At 48.9% G+C, this 9,462-nt stretch overlaps 1 protein-coding gene across 3 annotated transcripts in view; it reads right to left on the bottom strand.

The window, feature by feature from the left end:
- LOC311126400 (C-myc promoter-binding protein-like) overlaps positions 1-9,462 on the bottom strand; it is a gene marked incomplete at its 3' end in the record, with an annotated part of 58,511 nt that overhangs the window by 11,713 nt on the left and 37,336 nt on the right. For all 3 annotated transcript variants that reach the window (XM_084200405.1, XM_084200407.1, XM_084200406.1), the window contains exons 2-4: positions 4,582-4,908; positions 2,145-2,391; positions 1,120-1,189 (exon numbers count right to left, since the gene is read on the bottom strand). In XM_084200405.1, the coding sequence (XP_084056531.1) occupies positions 1,120-1,189; positions 2,145-2,391; positions 4,582-4,889 (625 nt within the window). In that variant the 5' untranslated portion in view covers positions 4,890-4,908. The remainder of the gene's footprint in view (positions 1-1,119; positions 1,190-2,144; positions 2,392-4,581; positions 4,909-9,462) is intronic.

Below are 9,462 nucleotides of genomic sequence, written 5' to 3'. Positions count from 1 at the left end.
TGATATACCAGCCAACCAGGGAGGAATCTCTGATACACCAGCCAACCAGGGAGAATCTCTGATACACCAGCCAACCAGGGAGGAATCTCTGATACACCAGCCAACCAGGGAGAATCTCTGATACACCAGCCAACCAGGGAGGAATCTCTGATACACCAGCCAACCAGGGAGGAATCTCTGATACACCAGCCAACCAGGGAGAATCTCTGATACACCAGCCAACCAGGGAGAATCCATCCTACCCTGCTGTAAACATCCATGACTCATCATTAGAGCATGTGCAATGAACAACCAAGTACCTGGGGGGGAAAAAGCTATATAGTGTAGAGAATCACTCACCAGGGAGAAACCCGAACCCTGCTATAAACATGAATGACTCATCACCAGAGCATGAGCACCAAAACGACTGGTACCACAATGCACCTCTCCCCCCCCCCCCCAAAAAAAGTACCAAAAGCATTTATATGACCAGCTGGAGACTTTTGTCTGTGAATGCTAGCTATACTGTGCAATTCCAACAGAAGTCTCATGTATTTTCTGGTACAGCAGAGCAAGGGGGATTGGAGGGAGTCTCCAGAGGAACATCAGGCTCAGTCCCAAATGGCACCCTATTCCATATGTAGTGCACTACTTTTGACCAGAGCCTATAGGGAATAGGGTGCCAATTGCGACACTGAATCAGTCAAATGGAATGTCAGCCTGTCCCAACAAATGGGGCTCATTGTGTTTCAGATGAAAATAACCGGCCAGAGGGACTGCTTATCAGCGTGAAGCAACCATTACTACAGGGCCTAATGATACTACAGTAGAGTTGGACACTGACTGGGCTCTATGGGGATAGTACTGTTCAACTGTGCCTGACCCTACCAAGAGCCAACAGCACATCATGTATATAGCGGCCCATGTAATGGTAATTGGCATTCAACGGGTAGTTGCAGTTCTGGATTCTGGCCATGTGTATATGATATACCATGGCAAAATGTCTGTTTGAGAGTGGCAATATCATCCTGACTGCGGAGATACTTCACCTCCTGTGTGAACGGGCAGGAGAGACATATTTTAGCGCCAGGATTTATACAGATAAATGTCATTTCTCCTCTTCCAGGGACATTCACTCACCCGCTTTGTAGGCTATGGTGTTGGTTTTGGCCACAGACTTCTTGTAACACAGGTAGACAGAGGAACCCCACTGAAAACAGAGATGGCACGTGTTGTTTGGATTTAAATTACACCACACTCTTTCTTTCCAAACACACTGCCGGGAATCAGTTGAGTAATGTGTTGACAATAGCAGTCGTTAGTGGACCCCGAATTATGACAGGTCAGGGGAGAGGTCAGGGGGAGGGGACAGTGGAGAGGTCAGGGGAAGGGACAGTGGAGAGGTCAGGGGGAGGGGACAGTGGAGAGGTCAGGGGAGGGGACAGTGGAGAGGTCAGGGGGAAGGGACAGTGGAGAGGTCAGGGGAAGGGACAGTGGAGAGGTCAGGGGGAGGGGACAGTGGAGAGGTCAGGGGGAAGGGACAGTGGAGAGGTCAGGGGGAGGGGACAGTGGAGAGGTCAGGGGGAAGGGACAGTGGAGAGGTCAGGGGGAGGGGGCAGTGGAGAGGTCAGGGGGAGGGGGCAGTGGAGAGGTCAGGGGAGGGGACAGTGGAGAGGTCAGGGGGGGAAGGGACAGTGGAGAGGTCAGGGGGAAGGGACAGTGGAGAGGTCAGGGGGAAGGGACAGTGGAGAGGTCAGGGGAGGGGACAGTGGAGAGGTCAAGGGAGGGGACAGTGGAGAGGTCAGGGGGAGGGGACAGTGGAGAGGTCAGGGGAGGGGACAGTGGAGAGGTCAGGGGGAGGGGACAGTGGAGAGGTCAGGGGGAAGGGACAGTGGAGAGGTCAGGGGGAAGGGACAGTGGAGAGGTCAGGGGGAAGGGACAGTGGAGAGGTCAGGGAGAAGGGAGGCAGTGGAGAGGTCAGGGAGAAGGGAGGCAGTGGAGAGGTCAGGGGGAAGGGACAGTGGAGAGGTCAGGGGAGGGGACAGTGGAGAGGTCAGGGGGAAGGGACAGTGGAGAGGTCAGGGGAGGGGACAGTGGAGAGGTCAGGGGGATCTCACCATCCATCCATCCCTCCCTCCCTCCCTCCCTCCCTCCATCCATCTCACCATACTGCTGTTGAGGTTCTTGTCCACCTTGCAGAAGGTGTGTGGTGGCGTCTCTCCCTTGCCGGGGATGATGACACAGATGTCTGTGACGGCCAGGGCAGCATAGGTCTGGCTCTCCGTGGCGCGGCGATACGTCACGTAGATCCTCTGGGAGGAGGTGGAGCTTATGTTGGCAGGGCGTCCGGAGGGCGTGGTCTGGATGATGTGGCAGCCCTGCTTCAACCGCTCCTTCCACTCATACAGAACACTGGGAGGAGGAGAGGAATCCGTCATTTAGCTACGACCCTGACCTCTAACCCCTAACCCTGACACTGACTGAGACAGGACAGGACTCTGACTGGGACAGGACACTGACTGAGACAGGACACTGACTGAGACAGGACAACTCTGCCTAGAAGGTCAGCATCCTGGAGTCACCTCTTCACTGTTGACGTTGAGACTGGTGTTTTGCGGGTACTATTTAATGAAGCTGCCAGTTGAGGACCTGTGAGGCGTCTGTTTCTCAAACTAGACACTAATGTACTTGTCCTCTTGCTCAGCTGTGCACCAGGCCTCCCACTCCTCTTTCTATTCTGGTTAGAGCCAGTTTGCGCTGTTCTGTGAAGGGAGTAGTACACAGTGTTGTACAAGATCTTCAGTTTCTTGGCAATTTCTCACATGGAATAGCCTTCATTTCTCAGAACAAGAATAGACTGACGAGTTTCAGAAGAAAGTTATTTGTTTCTGGCCATTTTGAGCCTGTAAATCGAACCCACAATTGCTGATGCTCCAGATACTCAACTAGTCTCAAGACGGCCAGTTTTATTGCTTCTTTAATTAGCACAACAGTTTTCAGCTGTGTTAACATAATTGCAAAAGGGTTTTCTAATGATCAATTAGCCTTTTAAAATTATAAACTTGGATTAGCAAACACAACGTGCCATTGGAACACAGGACTGATGGTTGCTGATAATGGGCCTCTGTACGCCTATGTAGATATTCCATTAAAAATCAGCAGTTTCCAGCTACAATAGCCATTTAAAACATTAACAATGTCTACACTGTATTTCAGATAATTTGATGTTATTTTAAATGGACAAGAAAATTGCTTTTCTTTCGAAAACAAGGACATTTCTGTGTGACCCCAAACTTTTGAACGGTAGTGTATATCAGGAGATGACCCTGAGAGGCTCGGTGTCTCCAGTAAGCCCCTCTGATAAGCACTGAACTCTGCTGTGTCACTAGACACTCAGTCCTGTCACCACCACCTCTCTGTCAGAGGTGTGTCCCATAGGGCGGCGCACAATTGTCGCAGCGTCGTCCGGGTTTGGCCGGTGTCATTGTAAATAACAATTTGTTCTTACCTGACTTGCCTAGTTAAATAAAGGTTAAATTAAAACAATTTAAAAAATTTACCAGCCCGGCTATAGTTGGATCTCCTCTCAGTCTGAGGTGTGTCTGAATTAACCAGCCCGGCTATAGTTGGATCTCCTCTCAGTCTGAGGTGTGTCTGAATTAACCAGCCCGGCTATAGTTGGATCTCCTCTCAGTCACTAAAGCTATCTTGATTTCCTCTAACTGAGGAAGTGTAAGTGATCTACATCTACCTACCCCGGCTCATAACTCCCCAAGGTCATACCTACCCCAGCACATAACGACCCCAGCTCATAACTACCATGGCTCATAACTCCCCAAGGTCATACCTACCCCAGCACATAACGACCCCAGCTCATAACTACCATGGCTCATAACTCCCTAAGGTCATACCTACCCCAGCTCATAACTCCCCAAGGTCATACCTACCCCAGCTCATAACTACCATGGCTCATAACTCCCCAAGGTCATACCTACCCCAGCTCATAACGACCCCAGATCATAACTACCCCGGCTCATAACGACCCCAGGCCATAACTACCATGGCTCATAACTCCCCAAGGTCATACCTACCCCAGCTCATAACTACCATGGCTCATAACTACCCAAGGTCATACCTACCCCGGCTCATAACGACCCCAGCTCATAACTACCATGGCTCATAACTCCCCAAGGTCATACCTACCCCGGCTCATAACTCCCCAAGGTCATACCTACCCCGGCTCATAACTACCGCAGGCCATAACTACCATGGCTCATAACTCCCCAAGGTCATACCTACCCCGGCTCATAACTACCATGGCTCATAACTCCCCAAGGTCATACCTACCCCGGCTCATAACTACCATGGCTCATAACTCCCCAAGGTCATACCTACCCGGCTCATAACTACCATGGCTCATAACTCCCCAAGGTCATACCTACCCCGGCTCATAACTACCATGGCTCATAACTCCCCAAGGTCATACCTACCCCGGCTCATAACTACCATGGCTCATAACTCCCCAAGGTCATACCTACCCCGGCTCATAACTACCATGGCTCATAACTCCCCAAGGTCATACCTACCCACGGTCATACCTACCCCAGGTCTGTGAGTGGTGGTTTGTCCCGTCCTCGTCTGTAACACAGGAAGATCTGTGGCGCCATGAGGCTTCCATTGTTCAGGTCAGCTGACAGGCCGGACGGCGTGGAGTCCACGCACGTGTACCCAGGAGGCACCTCTTCCCCCAGCGAACGCATCACCACAGCGACGTCGGTGATGGGTGGCTTGGGTTTGGCCGTCTTGTGGCAGACATCGTGGAAGTGGATCTCCTGCTCCAGTGGCGTGGAGGAGTCGGTCAGACCGGCCAGCACGAAGTAGTCTGCTACACGAGGTCCCTTGTCCTCCATCTCCCATCACTGGGTAGGTCTGGAGGAGAGAGAGAGAAATTACTTACATTTTATGGAATACCGTGTTGGATATCTGTACCTTAACAAACTGACCACAGAACATTGTGTTGAACCCCAGGCAGACACAGCCATGACAAAGCTGATTGTCTTTCAGCCTGCATTGTCTCACAGCCAGGGGAAAAGTGATGATGATGTGTAATAGGAGAGGAAGAGTCTCTCTCTCTCTCTCTCTAACACATTTAGCCACATGTAGGATAACACACCCACGCTAATTATCCCCTCCTCTCCACACCCTCTGACTCCATCTGCCTGGCATCACTAGCCTTCATCACGCTGACTACAGTTGAATTATTTAGAAATTAAATAAACAGAGCGAGACTCCACAATCCCACATTAGAAATCTGTTTCTAATAAAACACAGATTCCTCTGGAGAGAGAGTCTGGTAAATGAAAATGAAACACGCCTGGTTGAGAACATGGCTGGAACATCAACATGCCCGTCTCTCCAGAAAATTGTTTGACATTTTCCAGATAAAAAAAACAAAACAAAAAACATGTGGGACACATTAGACTACAATTTAAATCACGTAAAATGTAGATGTGCACAGTGCAGGTAGGCTAGGCATTCCTCTGATCTCTGATCTACAACCTGTATGAAGTCCAAGGCATGGGTTCCTGCTGTGGAACTGAACAGCAGCAGAGGAGAGGAGAGGGAGAGGGGAGAAATGACAGCCTGCTCTCCCAGGGTTCAGCTCTGTGTGTCAGGGTGTTGACTGATGACTCTGGTTTAGTGAAGAAAAATAAAAAAGACTTACTGAAATCTAACACCAGTCTGACACCACCACACCCCAACGACAGCTATATAACATGACAGGCACCACTAGTTCCAGACACCAGTTGACTGTCTACCTTGGCCGTAATAGTTTCAGCAGTCCACACATCCTTTACATCAGTTCTCTTTACCTTCAGTGTTTTACTGTTGACTAAGAAGACACGTAACTACTGTTCTGCCTTGTTCAGCTCTTGAAAAGGAAGCTAGATGTCACCAGCCTTGTAATCTACAGGTTTTATGTCCTCACAGCGTATAATTAGTCTGGAATGCTAAGTTGGAAGACAACCGCACACCTCTCTTCACTCCTCTCCTCTCTTCAATCACACTGTGGTTCACATTAACAACAATAGTATCTGGTAGCTTTTTGTAACTAGCCTCCTCCTATATGTAGCTAGCCTTCTCCTATATGTAGCTAGCCTCCTCCTATCTGTAGCTAGCCTTCTCCTATCTGTAGCTAGCCTTCTCCTATATGTAGTTAGCCTCCTCCTATCTGTAGCTAGCCTTCTCCTATCTGTAGCTAGCCTCCTCCTATCTGTAGCCAGCCTCCTCCTATCTGTAGCCAGCCTCCTCCTATCTGTAGCTAGCCTTCTCCTATATGTAGCTAGCCTCCTCCTATCTGTAGCCAGCCTCCTCCTATCTGTAGCCAGCCTCCTCCTATCTGTAGCCAGCCTCCTCCTATCTGTAGCTAGCCTTCTCCTATATGTAGCTAGCCTCCTCCTATCTGTAGCCAGCCTTCTCCTATCTGTAGCTAGCCTCCTCCTATCTGTAACTAGCCTTCTCCTATATGTAGCTAGCCTCCTCCTATATGTAGCCAGCCTTCTCCTATCTGTAGCCAGCCTTCTCCTATCTGTAGCTAGCCTCCTCCTATCTGTAGCTAGCCTTCTCCTATCTGTAGCCAGCCTCCTCCTATCTGTAGCCAGCCTTCTCCTATATGTAGCTAGCCTTCTCCTATATGTACTTATGTACAGTGAGGGAAAAAAGTATTTGATCCCCTGCTGATTTTGTACGTTTGCCCACTGACAAAGACATGATCAGTCTTTAATTTTAATGGTAGGTTTATTTGAACAGTGAGAGACAGAATAACAACAAAAACATCCAGAAAAACGCATGTCAAAAATTTTATAAAATGATTTGCATTTTAATGAGGGAAATAAGTATTTGACCCCTCTGCAAAATATTACTTAGTACTTGGTGGCAAAACCCTTGTTGGCTAATCACAGAGGTCAGACGTTTCTTGTAGTTGGCCACCAGGTTTGCACACATCTCAGGAGGGATTTTGTCCCACTCCTCTTTGCAGATCTTCTCCAAGTCATTAAGGTTTCGAGGCTGATGTTTGGCAACTCGAACCTTCAGCTCCCTCCACATATTTTCTACGGGATTAAGGTCTGGAGACTGGCTAGGCCACTCCAGGACCTTAATGTGCTTCTTCTTGAGCCACTCCTTTGTTGCCTTGGCCGTGTGTTTTGGGTCATTGTCATGCTGGAATACCCATCCACGACCCATTTTCAATGCCCTGGCTGAGGGAAGGAGGTTCTCACCCAAAATTTGACGGTACATGGCCCCGTCCATCGTCCCTTTGATGCGGTGAAGTTGTCCTGTCCCCTTCGCAAAAAAACACCCCCAAAGCATAATGTTTCCACCTCCATGTTTGATGGTGGGGATGGTGTTCTTGGGGTCATAGGCAGCATTCCTCCTCCTCCAAACACGGCGAGTTGAGTTGATGTCAAAGAGCTCGATTTTAGTTTCATCTGACCACAACACTTTCACCCAGTTCTCCTCTGAATCATTCAGATGTTCATTGGCAAACTTCAGACGGCCCTGTATATGTGCTTTCTCGAGCAGGGGGACCTTGCGGGCGCTGCAGGATTTCAGTCCTTCACGGCGTAGTGTGTTACCAATTTTTTTCTTGGTGACTATGGTCCCAGCTGCCTTGAGATCATTGACAAGATCCTCCCGTGTAGTTCTGGGCTGATTCCTCACCGTTCTCATGATCATTGCAACTCCACGAGGTGAGATCTTGCATGGAGCCCCAGGCCGATTGAGACTGACAGTTATTTTGTGTTTCTTCCATTTGCAAATAATCGCACCAACTGTTGTCACCTTCTCACCAAGCTGCTTGGCGATGGTCTTGTAGCCCATTCCAGCCTTGTGTAGGTCTACAATCTTGTCCCTGACATCCTTGGAGAGCTCTTTGGTCTTGGCCATGGTGGAGAGTTTGGAATCTGATTGATTGATTGCTTCTGTGGACAGGTGTCTTTTATACAGGTAACAAACTGAGATTAGGAGCACTCCCTTTAAGAGTGTGCTCCTAATCTCAGCTCGTTACCTGTATAAAAGACACCTGGGAGCCAGAAATCTTTTCTGATTGAGAGGGGGTCAAATACTTATTTCCCTCATTAAAATGCAAATCAATTTATAACATTTTTGACATGAGTTTTTCTGGATTTTTTTGTTGTTATTCTGTCTCTCACTGTTCAAATAAACCTACCATTGAAATTATAGACTGATCATTCCTTTGTCAGTGGGCAAACGTACAAAATCAGCAGGGGATCAAATACTTTTTTCCCCTCACTGTAGCTAGCCTTCTATCTGTAGTTAGCCTCCTCCTATCTGCAGCTAGCCTTCTCCTATCTGTAGCTAGCCTTCTCCTATATGTAGCCAGCCTTCTCCTATCTGTAGCTAGCCTCCTCCTATCTGTAGCTAGCCTCCTCCTATCTGTAGTTAGCCTCCTCCTATATGTAGCTAGCCTTCTCCTATCTGTAGCTAGCCTCCTCCTATCTGTAGCTAGCCTTCTCCTATCTGTAGCTAGCCTTCTCCTATCTGTAGCTAGCCTCCTCCTATCTGTAGCTAGCCTCCTATCTGTAGCTAGCCTTCTCCTATCTGTAGCTAGCCTCCTCCTATCTGCAGCTAGCCTTCTCCTATCTGTAGCCAGCCTTCTCCTATCTGCAGCTAGCCTTCTCCTATCTGTAACTAGCCTTCTCCTATATGTAGTTAGCCTCCTCCTATATGCAGCTAGCCTTCTCCTATCTGTAGCTAGCCTTCTCCTATCTGTAGCTAGCCTTCTCCTATCTGTAGCTAGCCTTCTCCTATCTGTAGCTAGCCTCCTCCTATCTGCAGCTAGCCTTCTCCTATCTGTAACTAGCCTTCTCCTATATGTAGTTAGCCTCCTCCTATATGCAGCTAGCCTTCTCCTATCTGTAGCTAGCCTCCTCCTATCTGTAGCTAGCCTTCTCCTATCTGTAGCTAGCCTTCTCCTATCTGTAGCTAGCCTCCTCCTATCTGCAGCTAGCCTTCTCCTATCTGTAACTAGCCTTCTCCTATATGTAGTTAGCCTCCTCCTATCTGTAGCTAGCCTCCTCCTATCTGTAGCTAGCCTCCTCCTATCTGCAGCTAGCCTTCTCCTATCTGCAGCTAGCCTTCTCCTATCTGTAGCTAGCCTCCTCCTATCTGTAGCTAGCCTCCTCCTATCTGTAGCTAGCCTCCTCCTATCTGTAGCTAGCCTCCTCCTATCTGTAGCTAGCCTCCTCCTATCTGCAGCTAGCCTTCTCCTATCTGTAGCTAGCCTTCTCCTATCTGTAGCTAGCCTCCTCCTATCTGTAGCTAGCCTCCTATCTGTAGCTAGCCTTCTCCTATATGTAGTTAGCCTCCTCCTATATGTAGCTAGCCTCCTCCTATATGTAGTTAGCCTCCTCCTATATGCAGCTAGCCTTCTCCTATCTGTAGCTAGCCTCCTCCTATATG

The sequence above is a fragment of the Coregonus lavaretus genome (genome assembly GCF_964263955.1).
Source record: "Coregonus lavaretus genome assembly, contig: HAP1_SCAFFOLD_2046, whole genome shotgun sequence".
In the NCBI taxonomy this organism is placed as follows: domain Eukaryota; kingdom Metazoa; phylum Chordata; class Actinopteri; order Salmoniformes; family Salmonidae; genus Coregonus; species Coregonus lavaretus.
Note: the sequence above shows the minus strand (reverse complement) of the source record. Positions and strands in the feature narration are given on the sequence as shown.